Source organism: Gopherus flavomarginatus, chromosome 16 (assembly GCF_025201925.1).
Source record: "Gopherus flavomarginatus isolate rGopFla2 chromosome 16, rGopFla2.mat.asm, whole genome shotgun sequence".
Lineage (NCBI taxonomy): Eukaryota > Metazoa > Chordata > Testudines > Testudinidae > Gopherus > Gopherus flavomarginatus.
Genome location: NC_066632.1, coordinates 3,845,778 through 3,873,192, shown reverse-complemented (window position 1 = coordinate 3,873,192; position 27,415 = coordinate 3,845,778). Strand labels below are relative to the sequence as shown.

General features: G+C 58.6%; 1 protein-coding gene and 1 long non-coding RNA gene across 4 annotated transcripts; both read left to right on the top strand.

The window, feature by feature from the left end:
* Window positions 1-8,832: 8,832 nt before the first annotated feature.
* CNN1 (calponin 1) lies at window positions 8,833-25,969 on the top strand. The gene is made up of 7 exons (XM_050924600.1): window positions 8,833-8,981; window positions 22,029-22,150; window positions 22,670-22,736; window positions 23,359-23,496; window positions 24,096-24,206; window positions 24,847-24,993; window positions 25,214-25,969. Exons 1-7 carry the CDS (start codon window positions 8,919-8,921, stop codon window positions 25,457-25,459), a joined length of 894 nt encoding a protein of 297 aa, XP_050780557.1. The 5' UTR covers window positions 8,833-8,918; the 3' UTR covers window positions 25,460-25,969.
* Window positions 13,805-15,953, top strand: LOC127035124 (uncharacterized). Of its 3 annotated transcripts, XR_007769576.1 has the most exons (6): window positions 13,805-14,137; window positions 14,180-14,238; window positions 14,326-14,370; window positions 14,856-15,167; window positions 15,415-15,701; window positions 15,746-15,953. It is a non-coding gene; the product is annotated as an uncharacterized LOC127035124 (long non-coding RNA). The 3 variants fall into 3 exon arrangements; XR_007769577.1 differs by lacking the exon at window positions 14,180-14,238 and having other exon boundaries at window positions 14,312-14,370; XR_007769578.1 differs by lacking the exon at window positions 14,326-14,370.
* Window positions 25,970-27,415: the final 1,446 nt, after the last annotated feature.

Below are 27,415 nucleotides of genomic sequence, written 5' to 3'. Positions count from 1 at the left end.
TGGGGGGGACATGGCCCATGGGTGCTGTTGGGGAGCGGACGTGGCTCGTGGGTGCTGGGTTTGGGGGGACGTGGCCCATGGGTGCTGTTGGGGAACGGACATGGCCCATGGGTGATGGGTTTGGGGGAACGTGACCTGTGGGTGCTGTTGGGGAGCGGACAAGGCCCGTGGGTGCTGTTGGGGAGCGGATGTGGCCCATGGGTGCTGGGTTTGGGGGAAAGTGGCCCATGGGTGCTGTTGGGGAGCGGACGTGGCCCATGGGTGCTGTTGGGGAGCGGACATGGCCTGCACACTGTTTGGGCTGGGGGCCTGGCCTGGCTGGGTGAGTCAGGAGGCTGCCGGAGGCGCCTGCCAGCATTAATACCCTCCTGGGTCTGGCTCCGGGGGATCAAACCTGCCTCCCCCCAATGCCTCTGTCTTGGCTGGGGACCCCCAAGCTCCCGGTCGGCCCCCCCGCTCCCCCGCTGCCTTCCCGGGTCCCACCGAGCCATATAAAGCCTTAAAGCGTCTCCGACTTGGCTGCGGCCAGCGGTGTTTATAAAATAGCGTTTTCATTTTGGCAAAGGCCTGCGCTGCCCCCCCCGCCCCCCCAGGCCTGCGCCCCCCCCTCAGCCTGCGCTGCCCCCCCGGCCTGCGCTGCCTGCCGCGCGCCTTTGATTGTTCCCAGATTTATGGGGAGCAAGGGGACGGGGCGAAGGCAGAGAAGCAGCCAGGAGGGATGCGGGACTTATAAGGCAAGTGGTGAGCAGAGGCCGAGGGCTGAGCCGGCTCTGGCTGGGAGGGCTGCTTGGTTCTAGCAGCATCAGGGGGATTTAAAGATACAGGAGCCCTCACATCTGGGCCCCTGGCAGGGGGCACTTGGGCAGGACTCCTGAGGTCTTAGGAGAGTAGAAGCTAGTGGTGAGAGCAGGGGGTTGGGAGTCAGGACACCTGGGTTCTATCCCCAGCTCTGGAAGGGGAGTGGGGGCTAATGGTCAGAGCAGGGGGGGCTGGGAGCCAGGACTCCTGGGTTCTATCCCCAGCTCGGGGAGGGGAGTGGGGGCCAGTGGTCAGAGCAGTGGGGGCTGGGAGCCAGGACTCCTTGGTTCTCTTCCCAGCTCTGGGAGGGGAGTGGGGGCCAGTGGTCAGAGCAGCGGGGGCTGGGAGCCAGGACTCCTGGGTTCTCTCCCCAGCTCTGGAAGGGGAGCAGGGGCTAGTGCTTAGCGGCAGTGAGTGGGATTGGAAGCCAGAGGTGCCCCTATGCTCACCAGGATCCTGCACGCCTGGCTAGCAGGAAGAGTCGGGCCTGGCCTCAGAAAGCCCCAGGCCGAGGCTGCGTTGCCAGGGGTGCGGGCACCAGGCTCCGACCCAGCCACCGGAGGGGAAGAGACTCTAGATTTCTCCCCTTCGCTTTGGCTTCAGCCAGACAGACCTCACCCCTCGCAAAGGGAAACCTCAGGGAACAAAAACCCGGTGCCCCCGCCCCATGGTCATCCCTGGCATGAAAGGAGTTTGCCGAGCCTCTGGCGTGGGTCGGACTCACAAACTCCCTTGAAATGAGGAGTGGGCCCCTGCAGGGCTGAGCTGCACTGGCTTGGGGGTGGGGGCCTGTCCCGGCTCTTGCCCCCACTCTGCGGGTCCTGCAGAAGATTGAATGCACCATGTCAGGAGCTACCGGTGCCCCAGTCACTGGCCCCCAGCCTAGCGGCTGCTGGTGGCTGAGAGCTGCTCAGAGGTCAGCCAGGGCCTTAGGATGTGCCACCTCCTCTCTCTCCTGGCCAATTCGGGATTGTTCCCTTGGCCGTGTGCCCTGGCACCTGAGCCCCGGGGAGCCCCCGTCCCGTGAGTCACGGGCACCAGCTGACTCAGTGGAATCTGATCCAGTGACTGGAGGATGAGGTAGCTGGGCACCTGCCCAGGGTTGGGAAATCCGAGGGGGGGTTATTCTCACTGCCCCCCCCGTTTCCACTGATCCCTCTCCCTGGCATCCGAGTGCCACCCGCTATCCCAGGGGAGCAGCCACCCCTTTCAGCAGGGGCGGGAGGGGGGCAGTGACAGGGGGCTCCCAGAAAGCTGATTACCTGCGTGATCAATCTGTCTAGGCAGATCCAATCTTCCTTGTGAGCCTGGAATGGGGGTACCCGCCCATGCCAGGGGATCTCAGGCCTGCCCTGGAGGGGGCACACTCCCTGGCTGACCCTCTGTCCCTGTCATGCCTCCACAGGTGGAACCAGTTTTGATCTCTTTCCTCTGGGCAGCAGAGCTTCCTTCCCCTCCTGGGGCTCCCATGGCCGGGAGCGAAACCCACGAGGAGTTTTCCATCTTTCCTTTGACTCCCTGCCTGGTGCAAACCCAGCATGGGAGGAAAGCAGGGGGGGCAGCTCACCCCTGGGCTGCAGTGAACCCAGCAGGGCAGAGAGGCTGGGAAACACCACAGCGCACAGCAGCCCGCTCTGGGCACGATGGGTTTGTCAGACACCCCTAAGCAGGAGGGTCCTGGAGGCCAGGCTCCAGCCGGGCGCTCTGACCCCGCAGCTCAAGCCCGTCAGCTGACCCAGGCCCCCGCACTGCACCATGCGCCTTTTCTCGCCAGACGCTAGAAGCCTCATCCTGGGGTCCGATGGGCGTGAGCGAGCAAAGCATGGAGGCCCAGGACTGGACTGTGGATCCACATCCTCCCAGCAGCCCCCTTCCCAGCCCCCGAGCTAAACACGCTCCATCAGCCCCCACACCGGGGTCTCAGGCTCACCGAAAGCGGAAAGCGACCTCTCTCCTGCAAAGGCGGGACTGGTTAGTGCTGGAACCAGCATGCTGAGCACCGCACCAGGAAGGCTCAATGACATGTAGCAACTTTGGGACCATCCTAGCAATGGGGAAACTGAGGCCCGGGGCTGGGAAGGGACTTGCCCATGGTTACACAGTGAGACAATGACACAGCTGGGATTACAACCAGGAGTCTTGATGCCCAGATCCCTCCCTGCTCTAACCATTAGACCATGCTCTCCTCCCAGAGGCAGGGGTAGAACCCAGGGGTCCTGGCTCCCAGCCTCCTGCTCTAACCACCAGATCCCACTCCCCTCCCAGAGCTGGGAACAGAACCCAGGAGTCCTGACTCCCAGCTCCCCTTTCTGCTCTATCCATTTGACCGCACTGGCTGGCTCTCTGTATGCAGTGCTACCTAAATCACCTTTTCGCTTCTCCCAAAGAAAGACTGAGGCCAAAATGGCCAGACCCGGGGGCTCTTCACTGCAGATTTAGGCTCCTCAATAGACATTTTATTTAGGTGCCCAAATGCAGATTTAGTAGCCTCATCTCTAGGCCTCCAGCTTGGAAAATGTGACCTAATGCAGCAAGAAAGGGCAGAGATAAGGTGATTTGTTTGTCAGGATCATTTAGGTGACTTTAGGGTTTGAGGAGCACTTTGCTTTCCATGGTTATGTTCTTCAGAGACATCGCATTTGGCGCTGTGCTTAGCAACCGTCTGAAAAATGGAACGTGCTTGCCCATGGTGTCCCTAGCCTCTGTTTGCAGGTGTTGGGACGGATCTCTTGATGAGTCCCTGTTCTGTTCATTCCCTCTGGGGTACCTGGCACTGGCTACTGTGGGCAGACAGGATACTGGGCTAGATGGACCTTTGGTCTGACCCAGTCTGGCTGTTCTTATGTTTGCATCTAAAGGGGAAACATACACAGACTTCCAGGTGCAGGAAACTGCTGCTGGCTGGCAGCAGTAATGACCTCAGCTCTTTTCATCCATGGACCTCAAAGCAGGGTGGTGTCATCACCATTCCCCATGTTACAGATGGGGAAACCCAGTCGCACAACCAGGAATAGAACCCAGATCCTCTGAGCCCCCAGGTGGTGCGCTATCCACTAGGTCACACTGCCACCCAATGAGTAAACTGAGGCTGGGAGGGAAGACAGTTTCTACCCCTCAGAGGACCACGGGTCTGGAACAGCCTCCAAGTAGGAGTGGGGGCAAACCCCCTTACTAGCGTTCTGATGGAGCCTGATCAGTTGATGACGGGGATCTTGCTGGGGCTGCCAGGGACAGCAGCAGGGGGTGAGTTCTGAGGCCCCATCGGGTGCTGTGTCCTTAGGCTCTTTGCAAAGTGCTCTGGGATCTGTGGCTGGACGGCGCCAGAGAAGCGCTGGGGATTTCATAGGATTTGTTTGACGTTTCTTTCTCTCCATTTACCAGCCTCACCCTCGTGCTCCAGGCATTTCATGGCTTTTAAACACACCCAGTGTAAAAATCACTAACAACCTCTTCCCCGTGCCCACCCGTGGGAGAGATTTCCCGTTCGGCCCCAGGCCGGGGGCAGAGAAATTGAAGATGGCCACTGTCAAACCAGATCAGACCAATGTCCCATCTAGACTGGTCTCCTGTCTCCAGGAGGTGCCACTTAGACACGCCAACCCCGATCATGACTCCTTTGTGCCAGGGGCTGCACTGACAGCAAGGAAGACAGTTGCTGCTCTAACCACCAGACACTACTTCCTTCACAGAGCTGGGAACAGAACCCAGGAGTCCTGACTGCCAGCTCCCCCAACCACCCCACTCACTGCTCTCTCTGAGCTGCAAAAAGAACCCAGGAGTCCTAACCCCCAGCCACGCTGCTCCAGTGAGTTACCTGAGGTCAAACAGATCAGTGGCAGATCTGGGAACAGAACCCATGAGTCCTGGCTGCCAGCTCCCCCAACCACCCCATTCACTAGACCCAGCTGCAAACAGAACCCAGGAGTCCTGGCTACCAGCTCCCCCAACCACCCCATTCACTAGACCCCGCTCCTCTCTCTGAGCTGCAAACAGAACCCATGAGTCCTGGCTACCAGCTCCCCCAACCACCCCATTCACTAGACCCCGCTGCAAACAGAACCCAGGAGTCCTGACTCATAGGTCCAAAGCCAGAAGGGACCCCGGTGATCACATGGCCTGACCTCCTGGCTAATAGACGCCAGAGACCTGCCCCACAGTACGTTGTGTAGAAACACATTGGACCTTGGTTTAAAAATAGCCAGTGCTGGATGGAGAATCCAGCCCGGCCCCGGGTAAGTCATTTCAACGGTCACTTCCCCTTCCTGTTAAAACCAAGGCCTTGTTTCCAGGCTGAATTTGTTTAGCTTCAACTCCCAGCTGCTGGATTGTGTGTTCCACCTTCCTCTGCTAGACCGAGGAGCCCTGAGCAGACATTTGTTCCCCATATCGGTTCTTACAGTCAGATCAAGTCACTCCTTCGCCGTCCCTGTGTTAGGCTACATAGATGGAGCTCCTTGAGTCTCTCGCTATCGGGCAGGTTTTCTAATCATTCTCGCAGCTCTTCTCTGCCCCCTCTCCAATTTATCACCATCCGTCTTGGACGGTGGGCACCAGAACCAGCCACAGGATCCCCGTGGTGGGCGCACCAGTGCCCAGTCCAGAGGGGAAATCACCTCTCCACCCCTCCTCCAGATTCCCTGGTTTGTGCCTCCCAGGATCACATTGGCTCATTTGGCCTCAGCGTCATGCTGGGAGCTTGTGTGATTCTCCGCCACGACTCCTAAACCTTCCTCAGAGTCACTGACCCCAGGACAGAGCCCCTCAGCCTGTAAGTACGACCCACAGTCTTTTTTCCTAGATGTTTACATTTACACTGAGCTGCATTGAAACACGTATTGTTCACTTAGCAAGCGAGTCAGCGCCTCATCTGCTTTAACCACTAGACCCTGCTCCCCTCCCAGACCCGGGGACAGAGCCCAGGTGCCCAGTGCCGGAGCCACGAGAGAAAATCAGACTAGCCTGTCAGAGACGGGAGATTTTTCCTAACTTCAGGCAGTTAGTGTTTGGCTTAGGTCCCAAAGGGGCCTATAGCCCCAGACCAAAACTGTGGGGCTGAAATGTTCGGGTCTTCTATTCCCAGTGTATTTATGTATACCTCTATTAACGGGGTGGGGGGGGGTGCACGCATGCACATGGCTCCGTATGGACAGCATATGTGTGTGTGTGTGTGTGAGAGAGCATGCATAGGTCTGTACAGACAATACATGTGTGTGTGTGCGTGTGTGTGAGCATGCATAGGTCTGTACAGATAATACATGTGAGTGTGTGTGCGAGCACGGCTCTGTACTGACAGCACGTGGCTGTGTGTGTGTGCGTGTTAGAGAGAGAGAGCATGCATAGGTCTGTACAGACAATACATGAGTGTGTGTGTCCACACGGCTCTGTACTGACAGCACGTGGCTGTGTGTGTGTGTGTGTGTGAGAGAGAGAGAGAGAGAGTATGCATAGGTCTGTACAGACAATACATGAGTGTGTGTGTCCACACGGCTCTGTACTGACAGCACGTGGCTGTGTGTGTGTGTGCGTGTGAGAGAGAGAGAGAGAGCATGCATAGATCTATACAGATAATACATGTGAGTGTCTGTGTGTGTGTGAGAGAGAGAGCATGCATAGGTCTGTACAGACAATACATGTGAGTGTGTGTGTCCACACGGCTCTGTACTGACAGCACATGGCTGTGTGTGTGTGTGTGAGAGAGAGAGAGAGAGAGAGAGAGAACATGCATAGATCTGTACAGACAACACATGTGAGTGTCTGTGTGTGTGTGAGAGAGAGAGCATGCATAGGTCTGTACAGACAATACATGTGAGTGTGTGTGCGCGCACGGCTCTGTACTGACAGCACATGGCTGTGTGTGTGTGTGTGAGAGAGAGAGAGAGAGAGAACATGCATAGATCTGTACAGACAACACATGTGAGTGTGTGTGTGTGAGAGAGCATGCATAGGTCTGTACAGACAATACATGTGAGTGTGTGTGTGTGCACGGCTCTGTACTGACAGCACATGGCTGTGTGTGTGTGTGTGTGTGTGTGAGAGAGAGAGAGAGAGAGAGAACATGCATAGATCTGTACAGACAACACATGTGAGTGTGTGTGTGAGAGAGAGCATGCATAGGTCTGTACAGACAATACATATGAGTGTGTGTGTGTGCACGGCTCTATACTGACAGCACATGGCTGTGTGTGTGTGTGTGAGAGAGAGAGAGAGCATGCATAAATCTGTACAGACAATACATGTGAGTGTGTGTGTGTGCGCACGGATCTGTACTGACAGCACATGTGTGTGTGCGTGCGTGTAAGCATGCATAGGTCTGTACAGACAATACATGTGAGTGTATGTGTCCACACGGCTCTGTACTGACAGCACGTGGCTGTGTGTGTGTGTGTGTGTGAGAGAGAGAGAGAGCATGCATAAATCTGTACAGACAATACATGTGAGTGTGTGTGTGTCCACGAATCTATATAGACAGCAAGTGTGTGCACACGGATCTGTACAGACAATACGTGTGTGTGTGTGTGTGTGTGTGTGTGTGTGTGTGTGTGTGTGTGTGTGTGTGTGTGTGTGTGTGTGTGTGTGTGTGGTCATCCCCCACCATCTTATCAGCAAATTTGAACTTGGCCCCAGCCAGACGTAGCTGTCAGCAGCTGTCAGGTTGTTTTTTGAGACACCACCTGATATTTCTGAGGGCGTGTTTGGGCTGGTAACCCTGATGGAGCTGGGACTGAGAGGGATTGATTCTGATCTCAGCGATGCTGGCATAAATCAGGAGTAATGCTATCTGATTTTATCAAAGGCCAGAGCTCTACGTTAGGCTGGCATTTCCAAAGAATCTTATGTAGTATCTGGGCACCTCACAATCCTTAACGTATTTCTTCTCACAGTGCTCCTGTGAGGCAGGACAATTATTCCCAGCACGGATGGGGAAACTGAGGCACAGAGCGGCTGCATGACTTGCCCAAGATCCTACAGGAAGTCTGTGTCTGAGCAGGAAATTGAATCCATTCGTCCTTCATGCCCATCTACCTGTTCATCTGCTAACTACAGCCGCTGAGGTGCCAGGCAGGCATTAATAGCTAATAAATACTAACAATTAGCAACCAACTTCATCCCACCGGGGGCTGCCTGGATTTTCAATGCCCGTCTCTGCTCAGAGAGGTATCTGCACATGTGGCCTCTGGGAGGATCTGGAGTTTGATCTACTCCACAGCTGTTTCAAAGGAGCGGATGGGGGGTTTTCAATTGTACTCTGATCGTTTATAAAAATTCCTGATAGGGGAAAAAATCTTAAATCCAGAGGAACGTCTGCCAAGGCGAAGTGTGAATCCAAAACCAAAAGCCAACGAGAAGGCCAGAGGAACTGGCCAGGGCCGCCGGGGGGGGGGGGCAAGTGGGGCAATTTGCCCCAGGCCCTGGCCCCAGCAGGGGCCCCTACGAGAATATAGTATTCTATAGTATTGCAACTTTTTTTTATGGAAGGGGCCCCCGAAATTGCTTTGCCCCAGGGCCCCTGAAACCTCTGAGTGGCTCTGCAACTGGCAGGGAAGGACCATACCCCCACAGGCTCCATTTTGAAAATGTGGGGGTCCGGGAAAGCTTTCCCCCTACGCTTTCCTTTTGGGTTGCAAACTGGGGAAAGGAGGGGGCGCAGAGTGCAGTGAAATAGGAGGGCCGAGGTGTTGGGCCTGAGAAAATGCCGCGCCAGAGATCGATACCACCCAAGGAGGCAAGGAAGGCCGAGGAGGGAAGCGTGTGGAAGCGGAGAGATGGAGCGAGCGTAACACGGGTGGGGAGAGCAGCAGACGCTGCAGCGCCCTGGCAATCCGGCCGTCTGTGATACAGCGCAGCGTTCTCTGAATATTTGCCGCGTCCGCCCCAGTTGCCCCCAAGGTGGAAAAAATGACTCCATCCCTTCTTAATACCAAGAGGCTGACATCAGGGTCCCCAGCGGGCAGCCATTGGCCCGGCTGGCCGGCCAATGGGAAGGGCTCCCCCTCGGACATGCGGAGGGGGAAGAGTCGGAGAGCAAAGACTTTTAAAAAGTTGCAGGGAAAGAGGCAGAGGCGCAGAGGGCACCGAGCAGGGCTCCCAGCTCCAGCGAGGCCGGAGGCGAGGCAGGCAGGATGTCCACCGCACACTTCAACCGGGGACCGGCCTACGGGCTGTCGGCGGAGGTCAAGAACAAGGTAAGGGGGGGATCGCCCCCCAGAACGCCAGGGTGGCGCAGGATCGGGGCCAGTGGCAGCTCGGGATGTGGGACCACGCTTTGTGGGTCCATACTGCCTTGGAGGATGGGCCCGGCGGCTCCCAAAGACGAGCCATCTTCAGGCTTCAGGGCAAATGCTGGCCACCGGCTGGGGGTCAGGAAGGAGCTGGGTCTCCGTGGGAGAGGGTCGCACAGCAAGGGGGTTGGGGATGGTGGAACACCTTGGGAAGGACTGGTGGTGGGTGGGTCCGTTAGTATGACCCAGAGTGGCAGGGATGGGGAGGCACTGTGCTGGACTGGCCCATGGGTCTGACCTCATGACTCGTAGAACCCCAGCCAGCTTCTCTCTGCCCCTGTAACTTAGAGCAGGGAGCAAAGGAACCAAGACCCAGTGGGCTGCTGGGGGAACAGGATTGAAGGAGCACCCCTCACCAAGCCCCCCCTCCTCAGCTGGGCAAAACAGGGGCTTAGCCCAGGGACCGGGGCCTGAAGGGTTGCAGATGGGCAGGGAAGGGGGGAGGTGTTGGGTGTGCCCCCCATGGGCTGGGAGAGGACGTCCTATCGTAAAAGAGTCTCTAAAACAGCAGGGCAGAGGGGAGGCAGGGAAATGGCCCAGAAGGAGCCAGGAGGGTGTGTTTGTACAGCCCCTTGCACAGTGGGCTCCTGGGTGCTACCGTAATACACCTAATAAACATGAACGATGACAGGGTAGCAGGACAGGTGCGGAAGCCCAGCAAAGGACTAAACTGGAGAGGGGTGTGTGTCTGGCAGAGATCAGGGCTCCAGTGCCACTGCCTGGAGATGATCCACCCCCCTCGCCCCCGCTCCCCCCTCTGACAGGCGCCCAAAGCAGACTTGGGGGGAACCTGCCTCATTCCAAGCTGGATTTCCCCCCACCTCCGTGAAGCTGCTCAGGCTTCCACACCCCCTTTGGAGACTGATGTCCGGGGGGCGGTGGGGGGCACCAGAGCCCCATGTGCTCCCAACATGCCCCTGCCAAAGCACTGGGCATTTACCATGGGGGAGGGGACAGCCAGGGATTCTCCCAACCCCCAACTATCCATCCCCAGGCTCAGCGCCCACCCAGGGTGCAGACCAGCCCTTTCCCTCCAACTTTCCCTGTGGGGTGTGGGGGCATTGGCACAGGTCTGAGATCTGAGACCCCCCACCCCCACTGACCAGACAGGCCCCTGCTGGCCAGCACACAGCAGTGGCCTGGGTCCTATTCTTGCCTCTGCCACTGGCCTGCTGGGTGACCTTGAGCAAGTCATTTTGCCCTCCTGTGCCTCAGTTTCCCCACCTATACAATGGGGACAATGCTCTTGAGTTCCTTGGCAAACACAGTGGAAAGTGCTAGGTGAGAGCCAGGGAAGGTGATTAAAGCATCCTCCCCCCGCACCCCGGCCTATGACATCTAGAGAGGAGAGCCATCTCTGCCCCCATCCCTTGGGATACAGATGGTATCTAAATCCCTCCAGCCCCACGGCCCCTCCGGCTTGAGCTATGGCCACCCCTCCTCCAGCCCCCCCAAGAGCCCCATCCCCCCTGGCCAAGGAATGGCAGCCCCCAGCTCCCTAGATCCCACCCTCCACTCTCCTACCCACTTCCTCCTCCGGCCCCAGCACGTGCTGGACGTTGCTACCTTCCTCCCCACATGCCCAAGAAAGTGTGACCGCATCTCCCCTCCTCCCCCTCAAGATGTGGCCCCACCTGCCCTCCCCAGTTATAAAGCTCACCGTGGTTTGCTCTCTGACCTCACGGCCTCCTCCCTGTGCTCTCCCTGCTGCTGGCATGGGAGCCTTCTCCTTTGCAGCTCCAGCTGGCAGGAAACAAATCTCCCTGGGCCCCTCGCTGGCTCCCCAGCGCTTTTCAGGTCTCAGCTGGGAATATGTCCCCCCCGGCCCCTCGCTCAGGAACATGTACCCCCACCACACCCCCACCGCCCCAATCAGGACTCAGCCAGGACGTAGCTGGTATGAGACACGACACTTTTGATACAGCAAAGTGCTGCTATGGCTCAGGGAGTGGGGTCTAGCGGTTAGAGCTGAGGGCTGGCAGTCAGGACTCCTGGGTTCTAGTCCCAGATCTCATACTGACTCCCCTCTATGGCCTTTGCCGCTCCGTGCCTCAGTTTCCCTATCTGTAAAATGTGGGTAATGGCTTTGATGCTGAAGTGCTGGGCGTGATCCTAATCCCCAGATCAGGGCATGAAAGCACCGGGGGTGGGGGGGAGTGCAGAGGGCTGGCCAGATACCAAGATGAGGGGCGCAGTACACAAGGCCTAACTAGCTTAGATCATGTGTTGCTTCCTACTGGAGCCAAGAGGAAGTGGTGGGGGCGCCTCTCTCTGCTTCGATGTCCCTGGAGAGCCAGGTGAGGGGACCTGGGATGTGACCCCCACACTGTCACTGCTCCCCAGTATTATATACTTCCAGAGAGCTCTTCACCCCAAAGGAGCCCAGTGCACTTTGGGGTCCTCCCACACGCACAGCCCCGCTAAACTGCAGCCACCTCTGGGGTGGGGAGCAGCCAAGAACCATGGGGAGGGAAGTCAGGCCCCAGATCCCCGTGGCAAACCCCAGCAGAGGTAACACCGGGGGACCCTTCCATTCGGCACAGCCACTGAGTGAAAGGATCTCCCCCCCGGCATCTCTGAATGGCAGGGGAGGTCGGCCTCGGCACCCCCGAAATTAACACTGATCACACCGGGGGGGCCTCCCCTGAGAAGGGGGCAAGATTCTGTACCAATGCTGGGGGGCCCGGGCTCCCTGCTCTCAGGCCTGGCCCTACTCCCGAGGGGCTCCCTGGACCCGGCGTTCAGGGTTTCGGGGGTCACCTCCTGCTTTCCTGCCACTTGGCGCCTCCACCGGCGAGACGAAGCAGGGCTCCCCGCACCCCAGCCCCAGCGCTCTGCATCCCTCGTGCCCCCAGACGCATCCCCCGGGAGGAAAACCAGCTCCAGTGCCGGGATCCTTTGGGTGCTCACGGCTGGGGCCTAGCGAGGGTTAAAGACGCACACCTCCTCCTGTCCCACCACTAACTGCTACTGCTGATCTGTGACCCCCACATAGCCGGGGGGGGAGTCACCCTGCTTTGAATTCTTCAGCTACCTTTCTGGCCAGCCTGCTCGGTGCCCGGCGGCCCGGCGGCGGGCTGGCCATATATGGTTGGCTTTGGGGATTCTGCAGAGCCGGACCTGGGAGCGGGCGGCTCTATATAAGGCATGGTTTGCTTTATAAAGCCGCTGGGGCCCAGGCCCCCGGCTGTCAGCGCTGAGAGATCCCAGGTGGGGGAGCCACCCCAGGCCGGAGAGATGGAGACACCCCCCTCCCCCCCAGCTGCTTGCTCGTGCCAGCTGTCAGAGCCAGACGCTGGGACGAGGGGGATCGGTCCTGGACAGCCAAGGCCCCTCCCAGGACATTGGCCTGGGATCCCCCATTATCCCCCCCGCCCCCCAGATTGCATCTGCCCTGCAATGGAGACAAAATCAACCAGCTGGCCTGGCGGAGCGGGGGGGCGGGGTGCTCCGGGCCAGGCCCTGCCAGCACCAGCGGCGGACCCAGAGTGACCCCAGCCCTTGTCCCTCTCAGGGGCTCCCCTGGGTGGGGGCACCTCAGGACACCCAGGGGGAGGGAGCGGGGCTGATGCACCAGGCCCTTCTCTGGCTGCTCCCTCTGTTCTCCCCACCCTCTGGGCAGACCATGGAACCTGCTTGTTGTTGCTCCCCAGGGAGGAGGGCAGTGGGGGTGTCAGCTAGCTCAGCAGAGTGACTGTGGGGCCACAGGGCTGGAACTGAGCTCTGGCAGGGACTCAGTTTCCCTCCCACAGTGTGGGGGGACAGGAGACCCTGGTTTGGAACAGTACCAATTCCCAAGCAGGCTGCGCATGGGCGGCCAGAGGAAATGGCAGATCAGGTATCAGCGCCCGCGGGAAGGTGAAAGGGGCCTACTCCTTCCATCCAAGGAGGGGAGCAGGGCCTAGGAGTTAGAGCAGGGGGGGCTGAGAGCCAGGACTCCTGGGTTCTATCCCCAGCTCAGGGAGGGGAGTAGTGCCTAGGAGTTAGAGCAGGGGGGCTGGGAGCCAGGACTCCTGGGTTCTATGCCCAGCTCTGTGAGGGAAGCGGGGTCTAGGAGTTAGAGCAGGGGGGCTGGGAGCCATATCCCCAGCTCAGGGAGGGGAGGCTGCAGCTGGGATCATTCGAGTTACACCAGGTCCCAGCTACCTGCCCTGCAGGGGCCCCAGGGAGGAGGCGGAAGAGCAGGGGCCTGGCATGATCCACTAGGCTGGACATGCGGGGACTTCCTACAGCAGCTGGCATCCCTGCCGGGCTGGCAAGGGGCAGTAGCTGTTCCCAGCGATGGGACGCCTGCTTGGGGGAAAGGAGCTTTGCTGGATCTTAGCCCGGCTGCCAGTGGGAGAGTGGAGTCCGTCCCAGAAACCACTGCTGGAGCTGGCACTAACTGGGCTCCTTCCTGCCATCCCAGCGAAGAGATTGAGGCCTGAACTCCCCCCCACTCCCGCCTAGGAGCTGGCAGGGTCCAGAGGTGTGGGGCTGGGAAAGCCAAATTAGCCCCATTTGATACAGAGGGAAACTGACTCATGGGGCGCCAAAGTAATTTCTTCCCCAAGCTACAGAGAGTCTGTGCTGGATGTAAAACCCAGAATTCTAACACATATACCCCTCACTAGTTCCCTGGATCTGGGAATGGAACCCAGGAGTCCTAGCTCCCCCCCTCCACTCTAACCACTAGACCCTGCTCCCCTCCCAGGGCTCGGGCAAGAACCCAGGAGTCCTGGCTCCCACTCATGCCTGCTCCCCTCCCACAGCTGGGGAGGGAACCTAGCTGACTCCCAGCCTCCCCTCCCATTCTAAACACTAGCCCCAGTGACAATCCCTCCTCCCTGAAGTGTCACCCAAGCCCCCAACTGCTGCAGCAACCAATGGGGGACACATGCAAGGGGAGCAAGAGAGCATGAAGACTGGCTCCCCCCCCACCCCCCAAATTTATTAACTGTGCCCCTGGAGGTTTGTTACTGCAGGGCTCCCAGCCCGCTTGTGGGCAGGGGCTTTGTGCTGATTGGCTTGTTATGGTAGGGTTGCTGGATGGTTTGTTATGGTAGGGGGTTGCTGGCCAGGTCCGGGGGTGCAGGATGCTTTATGTTAGGGTTGCTGGCCAGGTCAGGGGGTGCAGGTCGGTTTGTTATGGTAGGGTTGCTGGCCAGGTCGGGGGGTGCAGGTTGGTTTGTTATGGTAGCGTTGCTCGCCAGGTCGGGGGGTGCAGGCTGGTTTATGTTAGGGTTGCCAGCCAGGTCAGGGGGTGCAGGTCGGTTTGTTATGGTAGGGTTGCTGGCCAGGTCGGGGGGTGCAGGTTGGTTTGTGATGGTAGGGTTGCCGGCCAGGTCGGGGGGTGCAGGTCGGTTTGTTATGGTAGAGTTGTTGGACGGTTCATTATGATAGGGTTGCTGGCCAGGTCGGTGGGTGCAGGTTGGTTTGTTATGGTAGGGCTGCTGGCCAGGTTGGGGGCTGCAGGTCGGTTTATGGTAGGGTTGCTGGTCAGGTTGGCGGGTGCAGGTCGGTCTGTTATGGTAGGGTTGCCAGTCAGGTCAGGGGGTGGGTGGGTGCAGGTGGGTTTGTTATGGTAGGGTTGCTGGATGGTTCATTACGGTAGGGTTGCCAGTCAGGTCGGAGGGTGCAAGTTGGTTTATGTTAGGGTTGCTGGCCAGGTTGGCGGACGCAGGATGGTTTGTTATAGTAGGGTTGCTGGCCAAGTCGGGGGGTGCAGGTCGATTTGTTATGGTAGGGTTGCTGGATGATTTGTTATGGTAGGGTTGCTGGCCAAGTTGGGGGGTGCAGGTCATTTTGTTATGGTAGGATCGCTGGATGGTTCGTTATAATAGGGTTGCTGGCCAGGTTGGGGGGTGCAGGTTGGTTTATGTTAGGGTTGCCGGCCAGGTCAGGGGGTGCAGGTCGGTTTGGCCGGCCAGGTCAGGGGGTGCAGGTCGGTTTGTTATGGTAGGGTTGCCGGCCAGGTTGGGAGGTGCAGATTGGTTTGTTATGGTAGGGTTGCAGGCCAGGTCGGGGGGGTGCAGGTTGGTTTGTTATGGTAGGGTTGCTGGCCAGGTCAGGGGGTGAAGGTCAGTTTGTTATGTTAGGGTTGCTGGCCAGGTCAGGGGGTGCAGGTCGGTTTGTTATCTTAGGGTTGCTGGATCATTTGTTATGGTAGGGTTGCTGGCCAGGTTGGGGGGTGCAGGTTGATTTATGTTAGGGTTGCTGGCCAGGTTGGGGGTGCAGGTCGGTTTGTTATGGTAGGGTTGCCGGCAAGGTCGGGAGGTGCAGATTGGTTTGTTATGGTAGGGTTGCTGGCCAGGTCAGGGGGTGAAGGTCAGTTTGTTATGTTAGGATTGCTGGCCAGGTCGGGGGGTACAGGTCCATTTGTAATGGTAGGGTTGCTGGATGGTTTGTTATGGTAGGGTTGCTGGCCAGGTGCGGGGTGCAGGTCGGTTTGTAATGTTAGGGTTGCCGGCCAGGTTGGGGGGTGCAGGTCGGTTTGTTATGGTAGGGTTGCTGGATGGTTTGTTATGGTAGGGTTGCCAGCCAGGTAGGGGGTTGCAGGTCGGTTTGTTATGGTAGCGTTGCTCGCCAGGTCGGGAGGTGCAGGTTGGTTTATGTTAGGGTTGCCAGCCAGGTCAGGGGGTGCAGGTTGGTTTGTTATGGTAGAGTTGCTGGGCAGGTCGGGGGGGCAGGTCGGTTTGTTATGGTAGGGTTGCTGGATGGTTTGCTTTGGTAGGGTTACTGGCCAGCTTGGACAGAGGATTTCAAGGAAGTTTGCTAGGGTGAGGTTGCAGGACATTGTGTGGAAGGCATGGGGGCAGCATGGTGGGTGCGGTGGGATCAATCCAGCGGTGCTGGTGTGGGCTCCACGCTCTGGGGCTGCAGTGCTTAGGGCCAGCACAGGGGCACCCCAGCCTGCAGAGGGGAAGAGGGCAGTTTTAGCCTCAAGGCCCTTTCAGAGTCTGACCTCAGAGCCCAACGGAGGCAAAATTTAACACCCACTGTCCCTAGGAACCAGGCTGAGACCCACCAAACTCATGTCACAGGGTCCCCTGATCAGCTCCTGACTGCAAACGATGCGGTCACTCGCCCGCCCCCCTGCTGGATCAGAACCAGCTCAGTAACAAAGCTGCACGGTCCAGTCCCTGCCTCCCTGAGCCAGCCAATGGCCTGCCCGGGGGCCGGATGGGAGCTGGCACCCCCTAGAGCTCAAAGGCCCCGTGCTCCATTCCTGAGCCAGCCACGCCCCTGGAATCGGCCTTCTGATAATAACCATGTGCTTAGTGGCAGCCTGAGTCCCATCTGATCTTGCGCTTCACACACCCAGAGAGATGAAACGAGCAAATTCCTCGTTAATGGAGCTCAGGATCACCTCGGCGCTGCCCCAGCTTCCCAGCTAGCGCCATGGGCTGTCGCCAGGGTTCTGCCTTCTCTCCCACTGAAATATCCCCACCTCGGCCAGGGATAAATCCATGAGGATCTGAGCCAGGCTTGGCCCCATTTTTCTCCCAAGTTTGGTGAATTCTTCCTGCAGGGGCTGTTGTCTGTTTGGGTTGGCAGACAGCCCTGGCACAGGCAGGCTGGAGCGAGGAGATAGGCCGGGCCCCAGGAATGTGAGCGCTCACTCGCCTCCCCGGCTGCAGCAGCACGCGGCCAATGGGGTAGGGGGGAGGAATACGGTCACAGCACCTCTGGGATACAACCCAGCACCCTGGATGGGCCAGCCTGGGCTCTGGCAGGTGCCGACTCCTGGGCCGTGGTCTTTCCCAGCTGCCCCTGCACAGGCTGGCTCGTCTGTTAGATGCAAGGGACTGATCGACCTCAGGGCTGGAACCTTCTTCTGCTGGGCTCACACCGCGGTGGGCAGGGCCTGGGAGCTGCCAGTGCCCCAGCTGGACACCCACTGGCTCCACACCATACAGAGTAGGGTTATCCCAGCATTCCTGCCTCCCTTTGTGCCTCAGTTTCCCCATTCATGCAATGGGCAGTGTGCTTCTCTGCTGGCCAGGGGCAGGTCGGTATGACCAGGACCCAGGTCCCATGCAGGGAACGGCGGGGAGGTTGGAAGCTGTCTGTTGGAGGGAGCTTGCGGGACACAGAAGGACCCAGGAAATCAAAACGGACATGCTGCGTGGCTGGGACCTTTGGGGCCAGTGCCCCACCTTATGGCTCCCATACCTCAGCAGAATAAGGGCGGTCCTACCGTAACACATGGAACTGCCAGGGCATCTTCGCCTCTCAGAGCACATTAGAGACACATGCCCCCTCCTGCCTCCGGGACAGGAGATGCTCCACTGGGCCGACTTTAAACAGGGAGGATCCAACCCAGAAAAGGGGGTCCCTGGAGGAGGGGCTAAAGGTGGGTGGAGGGATCGGGCTTTTTAACTAGAGCAGAGCAGGTATATTTCAACCGAAGACAAGGAACAACTTCTTGGGCGCGTCCCTGCCCTGTCAGCTCCCGCAGGTGGACTCCAGCCAAGGGGCCAGACGAGGCTGCGCCCAATCCGCTGTGCAGGCAGGAGATGGGGGAAATCACATCCCGGTCTTCAGAGCTAAGGTGCAGGGGTCAGGAGGGGATTTCTGCCACCGTGGGCAGCGCTGCCTAAGGGGCAAGGCACAGGCTGAGGTTTGCGCCCAACCCCCAAGGCGTCGCCGGCAGTGGGAGCGGATGGAGAAGCAGCAGCTACCCTGGTCAGCCATGGGCCACGGATGGCACAGAAAATCTGAGTGACGGCTGGGAAGCAAAACACACAAGACGTGAAATGATTCAACAGGTGTCATGACTCCTAATCCCCTCTCCTCCCCAGCCAACACAAGCACTGGACCTCACTCCTCTCCCGGAGATGGGGATAGAACCCAGGAGTCCTGGCTCCCGGCTCCTCTTGCTCTAACCACTGGACCCCACTCCTCTCCTAGAGATGGGGATAGATCCCAGGAGTCCTGGCTCCCAGCTCCTCTAGCTCTAACCACTGGACCCCACTCCCCTCCTGACTCCAGGCCCACTCCCTGCTCCACCAGACCCCAGCATCGCCCAGAGCTGGGGTTGGAACCCAGGAGTCCTGACTGGGTCAGGTTCTGACTTACGGGGCCTCCAACTGGACCTCTGCTAACATCCCTTCTCAGAGGCTGCTGGAAAAGCAGCTCCAGGCCCTCCAGCCACTGGCCTCCCAATCAGCTCTAGGGCTCTGGTTCCGATCCCAGCCTGGTGCACCGGGCCTGATTGCCATTTGGTGACATGAGTTGCCCAGGTCTCAGCAACCCCCCAAAGAGACACTGTTACCACCGGCACTAATTTGGTTCCAGTATGTTAGTTTCACCACACACGAGGTGGGCACTGGCTCTGGACCGGCCTCAGCCAGGGACTGGGGAGCCCTCATGAAAGCTTCCTAACGGCGGGAGGGCAGGGCAGGAGTTCTGCGCACCCTCTGAGCGGCCCCTGTAGACCCCAGCCAGGGGAGCGTAGTGACCACAAAGCCGGCAGCACCCGAAAGCCATGAAACCAGCAGCCTGACCTCCTTTCCTCAGGCTGCCAGAAGTGCCAGACCTGCCGCCTTGAACTCCGGTGCCCTGCACAAAATGCCAGCAGTGAGCAGCACTGTCTGCCTCTTGTTATTTTCCGGCTATGGGGCCAAACCGATTCCTGGTGGCACTCCAGAGTCAATGGACTAACACGAGGAAGGAGGAGTTCTTTCCATCGGCGGCGGAACAGCTGCGCTTTCCACCCCAGAGGTGGCCGCATTTCAGCAGTCAGGGTGCTCCAGAACTCACCGGGGAGTTTCATTGTTATGAGCCAATACTGAGGCGGCGGGGAGGCGGGGGCCACAGCTTGCTAGTCGGGAACTCTGCTTCCCTTTGCGAGCTGCAGCCCATCCCCAATGAATTAATCCCTCTAGCTCCTTTCCTGGCAGCCAGCGTGGGACTCGCCCCAGGGCAGGGAGTTTGGCAGAGATGGATCATAAACATGTCAAAGCTGTCTCTTGTCATTCAAGCCTGGGCTTCCCAGGAGAACAGGAGCTAAGCATTTCTGAGGCCATAATGGGGCACTGATGGCTGCTTTGGGGGTTCAGCCGGCCCTTAGGAGCACAGGGACCTGGTGCAGAAGCACATTTCCAGATAAAGAGGTTTGACTCTGGAGATCTTTTTCCCCTGGCAGGGCCGGGGCCAGTGCAGCAGCTGCGGCAGATTGGCTCTGTTTTACCAGAGAGGAGGGTACGGGGGTTACCTAGACCCCGGCCACTCAGCCTGGGGCGCTTTCTGCCCCCTCTAGATGCAGCGATGCGCCAGGCGGGTGTAGAACAGAGCCCAGCTGGTGCTAGTATTTGTATGGCAGTCGCCCCCGCAATCAGGGCACTGCGCGCCAGGTGCTGCACAGACCCAGAGAGCGAGAGTCCCTGCCCCAAAGAGCTGAAGATCGTCCTGTGCATTTCACAGCTGGAGAATTGAGCCCAGAGGGATGCAGTGACTTGCCCCAGGTCGCACAGGGAGGCTGTGGCCAGTTCAGTAACCACAAAACCAACCTGCCTCGAGGCAGACCTGCCTCCCCAGTTTGGGCGGGGGGTACAGCTCCACTGCAGGAGAAAATCCATCCACGGGAAAATTCATTTGTTCTGCTGGTGCTTCCTGTCTTTTGGGGGTGCATATTCCAGGAGATGGGCTCCCAAACTGGGGGCTGCTCAACAGCAAATTGGTGTTAGCCGAGGCCAACTGCTCATTTCCAGATGCTGTTAAAAGCAGCTAAAAATCATGAACTGTCCCAGGAACAACGTGGATCACCAGACTGGAGCGGACCAGGGCCCTAGGAGCCTGTCTCCATGGCCAGCACCAAGGAAGATGCAAGACTTGCACGTAGACAGATACAGTAACTCCTCACTTAACGTCACTTAACTTTGATTCGATCTTACGTCCCTGATCAATTACAGGACATGCTCCATTTAAAGTTGTGCAATGCTCCACTATAACATCACAGCTGGAAGCCCCCTTATCAGCTCCCCTACGCCCCCCGCCCCCAGTGGCTCCCGTCTGCCAGCAGACCCCACGGATCAGCGCCTTTCCCCTCCGCCCCCCACAGCAATCAGCTGGCTTGGGGCGTTCAGGAGGCAGGGGAAGGAGGGGGAAGAGATACGGCATGCGGAGTAGAGGAGGGGGGAGTAGAGGCAGGTTAAGGGTGGGGGCTTGGGGGAAGGGGGGAGTGGGTGGGCTGAGGGTTGGGCCCCCACCTCTGGTGCTTGCAGAGGAGGGGAAGCTGCCGCTGCTGCGCAACGTGCTTCTCCGAGCCTACAGCACCTTCAGCCTCCTCACCTGCAGGGCCAGTGGGCTGTGCCCGGGGGCAAGGATGAGGTGGGGACACTGCCCAGCTATAGTACTGTGTATGGCAAAAACCCAGTTCCCTGGAACCTAACCCCCCCCTTTACATTCATTCTTATGGGGAAATGGGATTCGCTTAACATCCTTTCACTTAAAGTCGCATTTTTCAGGAACAGAACAACAGCGCTAGGTGAGGAGTTCCTGTATGGGGTAATCTGCCCCCAAGAGCGAGGGATTGGCTGACGCCTGAGGTTTTAGATCCCATCCAAAGCTACTCGCTATTCGAACTGTGGCGAGTTTGGTTATCCCCAGAAACGTCCAGCCCCTCTTTGAATCTTGCCAAGTTCGTTCCCTCCTGCGGCATGGAGTTGCGCAGTTCAGTGGGACACATTTTCGTGTGTTTCTAACTGGCTTCCTTCACGGGCCTGTCCCCTTGTTCTCATGCTGCGAGACAGAGAGATTAGAAACGCCCGCTCCCCCGGCTCTAGCCCCGGCGTTATCTTGTGTACTTTGATTGTGTCGTCTCTTATTCGCCTCCACTCTCTGCAGTCTCTCTTCAAGCGGGAGATTTTTTTTTTTCCTCCAGGCCCCTGATCATTGTCATCACCCATCTAACTCCCCAACGTGCTGGCTGTTCTTTCCCGGGAACCAGTTGCTGGGGTTGTCATGGAGATATCAGTCCCGAGCCACTGGGATGGGAGGTGGGGGACCACACACTGGTGAAAGGTCCACGAACTGATCCTGATTACACAGTGTGCAGATCTGAGATGGTCCCGTGCTAGCAAACAAGCAGTAACAGTGGGTTTAAAGAAATATTGGAAGAGGTTTGTGGCAGCCCAAGGGCCCAGAGACAGGACAGTCCAGTGGTTGCAGCTCTAGCCTGCAGCCAGTTCTGCTAGATGCCCTGTGAGAAGAATAGGCAAGTCATGTAGCTGCTCTGTGCCTCGGTTTCCCCAGATGCACAACAGGCTGCTCCATGCCTCAGTTTCTCCAGATGCACAACAGGAATAACAGCGCTGCCCTGCCTCCTGGGAGGTTTGGGGGAATACATATATTAAAGCCTGCGAGGCGCCCAGACGCCCCGGTGATGGGGCTGGCTACGCAGGTTCAGAATTCCCTAGCAGTCCCCACACAGGGAAGACCAGGGCAGAACCCAATCCAACAGCTGGAAGCTGAAGGGGCAGATTTTGCCCGACCGTGGCGATTAACCATCAGTGCAGCTACGCGGAGGGACAGGGCTGGACTCCAGCACTCGGAGCCAGGTGTTTCTCAGAGAAACTCAAGCTCATCCCCACGGGATGCAGGGATCACAGGGGAAGTTCTCTGGCCCACACCCCCCAGAAGGGCCAGTGGGCCCCTTCTGGCCTTGAAGTCTACCCTGATATCTAGGAGTATTTGTACCCAAATCAGGCTCTGGCTGTTCTCGGGCTCCACCCTGGACAGGCGATGGGGATATTGGCCCGCGCTGTGCAGAGGGCTGAGATCAGCAATGGGGGACGCTTGCTAATGGGCCCAGCAGAATGCCAGGGCGGGGCATGACGCCAACAGGGCATTGCCTCAAACAAGGTGTGACCCGGGGCGTTGCTTGCCCAGTTCTGCCGCTTGCCCCTCACCCAGCGGCCTGGCACACGGCAGCTCAGCCATGCCCAATATCCTCTGGCTCCGTTACAGCTAGCCCAGAAGTACGACCCCCAGCGGGAGCAGGAGCTGCGGCTGTGGATCGAGGACATGACGGGGGAGCGCCTCGGAGACAACTTCATGGAGGGGCTGAAGGACGGCGTCATCCTGTGCAAGTGAGAAGGGGGGGCCTGCCCTGCTGGGGAGGGCAGCTCCCCAGCAATGGGGGGTCAGGATCCCCTGGTGTCGTTCTGCAAGACTTGGGGTGGGAGCGTGGCCCAATTCCAGTCACACCCCAACATCTCCCCTCCCAGCCGGGTCCCCCTCAGTGCAGGCTGGCCAAGGCCTCGGACAAGAGAGGGCCCAGGGAACCCATCTGCCGCAGGCAGGGCTCCCCCGCTGAAGTCACTGCCGGCTGCAGCACTAGGGGGCGCTGTGCTACGGGAGGGGCTGAAGCACGATCCCTGCAGATCCCATAGTATTTCCTGCCTGACGGGGGGCGTTAGTCCAACCCCCGCGGCCACACTCAACCCGGGGCCCTTCCATTCTCCGGCCCCCCTTGTTTCAGCGGGATGTGGGCGTCCCCCCTGCTGCTCGTAGATTGGCCTGCAGGCCCCGCTTACCAGCTCCTGCGTCCCACCCCAGAGCCAGCTGCCTCCCATCGCCCCACCACACAAAACCCCTTCTCCTTGCAGACTCATCAACAAACTGCAGCCGGGCTCCGTGAAGAAGGTGAACGAGTCCACTCAGAACTGGCACCAGGTGAAGGCTCCCTCTGGGCTCGCGCTGCCCTGGCCGTGGGGCCTGGCTTAGGACCCCGCAGGGTCACACTAGACAGTAGCCTTGAAGCTAGTCCAGCCGGCGGGAGACTCTTCCCCGGCTGTGCTGGGGGCCCAGGCTCCCTAAGGGTGCTGGGAGACACCCCAGGAAAGGGTGGGGTTGCCCAACAGGGAAATCTTTGTGGGGAGAGAATGGCACTGCAGCCTCCCTCAGCTGGAGTAACGGGTGGGCAAGGCAAGACCCAGCTCTCACCCCGTCCACAACGGAGCCCTCGCCAGCACAGGGAGGCGTTAAGCAAAAGCCCCCGTGATGGGAGGAGAAAGCCCAGAGCGTCACGGCAGACGACAAGGGAGCAGGGGCCCCTCTCTGTACTCTGGGAAGACAATACTTGGGGTCCTGCATGGAGAGCTGGGCATCTCCGTGGGGCAGTGGAGACTCAGCTGGGACGCTCTGTTGGGTTGGAGCCTTTCAGTCCTGCTGTGACACCGTAGGAATCCTGAGAACGGTTGGGGGGGAGAGGGGTGTCGTCTGGTGCTGGGCTCGCGTGCGGTGGAGCAGCCGGGACACACTGGCTGCTCTGTAACCACCTGCCGTCCCGCCGCAGCTCGAGAACATCAGTAACTTCATCAAGGCCATCACCAAGTACGGCGTGAAGCCACACGACATTTTCGAAGCCAACGACCTCTTTGAGAGCACGAACTACACGCAGGTGCAGTCCACCCTGATCGCCCTGGCGAGCCAGGTGAGTCTGGCAGCGGTGGCTCATCCAGGCCCCTAGCACGGCCCCACCTGGCAGGGGGTTCCTGGCACGGCGAAGGCACCGGAAGAGACCTTCGGGGGGAGGTGGCGCCCCTTGGCCGAGACGCAGGGCGCGGGCGCTGCAGGCGACGGGCGTCCTTCCAGCCCCTGCTTCGGGGGCAGGGCAGACGTGGCTGCTGATCACAACCAGCCTCAGCCACTCTATGCCAGACCCACTCAGGAATCGACCCCTGGTTTGCTGATCGCACTCAGCACGAGGGGCCAGAGCCGGCCAGGACTAGCTGGGCTGCAGCGATGGGTGGGACTGACACAGCCGTGCACCCCCCCGAACGCCCAGATTCATGCTTGAAGTCATCTCCCCTCCACCCCCCCTGGGGAGGGGTTCCTCCTCTTACCCACCCACCATGGCTCACAGCACCAGCCTTGGCTTTGCTGGGAACATGGGAGCTGGAGACGGGGCCTGTTCCCCCCACTCCAGGCTGGGCCGTGGGTATCTGCAGCAGGGGATGTGGGGGGGCAGGGAGATTTACCCCTCCAGCCATCCCCATGTGAGCCCTGTTTGCTCCCACCTCCCCCCCGCAGGCCAAGACAAAAGGTAACAAAGTGAACATGGGTGTGAAATACGCCGAGAAGCATCAGCGCCGCTTCCAGCCGGAGAAGCTGAAGGAAGGACGGAACATTATCGGGCTGCAGGTCTGTGACCCCCCTGCCCCGCGGCCCCTTGGCAGCCCCAGGAGCTCAGAGACAGGAGGCCAGAGATCAGGTCCCAGCACCATCCCCCGCAGGGCCCAGAGGAAACACAGACGTGCCCCAGGGCGCGGAGCTTTCAACAGCCCCAAGAAAGCCCAGCTGATGCAGCTGAGGTTGCTCTGTGGCTCAGCCCCTGGTGTCACTCTGCCCTCTCGAGCGGCTGCAGAGCCCAGCCAGGCAGGGGAGCGGGAAAGCCATCGGGTCCTTCTCTGCCCCCTTGCCCAGGGCTTCTCTAACGTGCGACAGCCCCGTTTTGTGCAACACCCGAGATTTCCCCGGGAACCGGCGGAGCTGAACCTGGTGAGCTGGAGGCAGAGTTCCACTACAGCTGGGCAGGAGAAACCTGGGGCAACGGCCGTTCCCAAACCTCAGCCAAGGGTGGGAGCCGGCAATCCCTTCTCCCACCTCCCAGGGGTGGCTGGGGACTCCCACTCCGCCCGGGCGACAGCTCTCTGGGCATCATGGTGCCAACCCGTGGCAAAGCCTCGTGCCAAGAGCAGAGGCCGGCTGAGGGCAGAGATCGGATCTCGCACGCAGCCTGCGCGGATTCACGCACTCGATTTCACTCCGCCTCTCCTTCCAGATGGGCACCAACAAGTTCGCCAGCCAGCAGGGCATGACGGCGTACGGCACCCGCCGGCATCTCTATGACCCCAAGCTGGGCACAGACCAGCCCCTGGATCAGGCCACCATCAGTCTGCAGATGGGCACGAACAAGGGAGCCAGCCAGGTAGGAGACGCAAGCCAAGGAGCAGGCGTGGGAGCGGGAAAGGGATGTGGGGCTCCCCCCGCCCACCCCGAGCCCAGCCTGCTGCCATTCGGTGGGAGGCGGGGGGGGACTAGCGTCTAGAGAGGAAAGCCTCCAGGTCCCTCTTCCGGGTATTCTTGAGCCTTCGCATCTGCCCAGCGTCTCCCGTCCTGTCCAACTAACCCCCCTCCTCTCCCTGCAGGCGGGCATGACGGCCCCAGGGACCAAGCGGCAGATCTTCGAGCCCACGCTGGGCATGGAGCACTGCGACACCCTCAACGTCTCCCTGCAGATGGGCAGCAACAAGGGCGCCTCGCAGCAGGGCATGACTGTGTACGGGCTGCCACGCCAGGTCTACGACCCCAAGTACTGCCTCCAGCCCAACTACGCTACGGTCGGCGAGGACGAGTACAACCACAGCCAACACAACTTCTACAACTCCGAATGAGGGGCCAGGCCGGGGTGAGGCCGAGGCCTGGACTGATCAGAGACACACGCAGCCAGGGCGCTAGAAGAAACTTTTTTTAAAAAAAAAAAAGCAAGTGATTACTTTAAAAAGAGGAATAAGAGGAAATCCCGACTGCTCCCCCCTGACACTAACCTGCTTACAGAGGGCGCCCCAATACAGCTCCCCCACCCCTAGAAACAAAATCCAGCCCTGTCAGATTCCACCCCCCTTTATTTAAGTTGCTTTCAGATGTATAATCCAGCACTTGACAATGCACAGACCTAGAACAAGCCTCAGTTCAATCAGGAGGAGCTGGGGTGTGGGGGGAAGGACAGATGTAGACGTGAAAAGCCAGAAACATTAGTGAGTTTTCGCCATTAGCACCAGCGTCTCGGCTCTGAGACACTCACCCCCATCTCCCCACCCTCACCCAAGTGCTCTAGAAATGCCGCCGCCCCCCGCCCCCCCATCCCCTTCGCTAAAGCAAGGGGAACAGACAAGTTGGTGAAATGAACCGGCCTGCGACTGCATTCATGCTTGACGGCTAAGCGCATCTAGGTAGAGTACTTCCTGCTTGACTGTCCAGGTATTCCCCGCGATCCCAGCTGTGTGACACCCCAGCAGTAGTGGCCTGAGCAGGGCAGACACAGGGGAGGGATGGGACTAGCAGTACAGGAGGAGACGGAGCATGTTAGAGTTTAAACACACGCACTCCCCGGTCCCTGTCAAAGGTTCTCCTAACATTTCTGGGCTTTGAAAAGGGACAGATGCCTCGTCTGTAAATAAGAGTCTCCGTGTGTGTACATAAGAGACTCCTCTATATACACCCCCTGACACACACTTTCCATCTACCACCAGGCCAGCACCCCCGACTAACAAGTTTTTATGTCGGCAGGTTTTCCAGTTGCAAGTCTAAGTGAGAAACCCTCTCCCTGCACACGAACCCTGCTGAGCTCCTGGAAGGGTAACCCGCTCAGCCGCCTCTGCTGTTGTCATGTTGTTAGGAGTAGTTTGGTGAGAATCTAATGTATGGGGAAAATACGAGTGTGAACTACTGAGATAAGCCACTACATTTCCTACAGGACGGGCTGCCTTTAAAAGCCTAGGAAGATTTCCCTTACTCTGCATGCTGGCAAACTAAACACTTTAAAAAACCAACTCCAGATCAAGCGACTTATAAACTGATATTACGGCAGTTTGTAATTTTCTGCTGATGAGCACTTTTTAATCTCTCACTGTGGCACAATAAAACAAGGAAAAAAAAACACCTTATATTTTCTAAACCTATTTCTAATCTTCTTTAAGAGCTTCCCGGACATTTCTCTTCGCAGGTGAATCCTGCGTGTAAAAGGGAAAGGCAAAATGAGATCTAGTCAATTGCACAAAGCCAGGCACATCCAAGCCCTCTGCTCTGCTGTGGTTCGTGGTGCAACCACTGTTTCCACGTGCCTCTCTTGTGTGAAGGGACCCGTCTTACGGACCTGTCTGGCCCAGCTTAGCATATTTTTATTAGAGCACCTAACAGTAAACATCAGCACAAATATCCCCCATTTTACAGATGGAGGAACTGAGGCCTGTTAAACTACCTGACTTGCCCAAAGCCCCAACGGAAGGTTGTGGTGGGGCAGGACCCCACATCTCTCGCCAGCACCCCAACCCCAGGGCCATCCTTCTTCTATACAGAAAGTGCTGTCAGAAGCACAGGCAAACCAAAGAAACACCACCTTTGTCTCCCCTCCCCGACGCCGATTTCTAGCACTCTTGGCTTTACAAGCGCACAGATCGGGTCCAATGACTGCAGACAGAGGGTCAGCCCCACGGCGTCCCTTTAACAGAACAGGCTGCATAGCTAATACCGACAGCTAGGCGGTTTTCCCTCCTCCCAGGATGCCTGGGTCAACACAGGCTAGTTGGCAATGTCTGATCAAGCTAAAGAGGATCAGAGTGTTTAAGTGC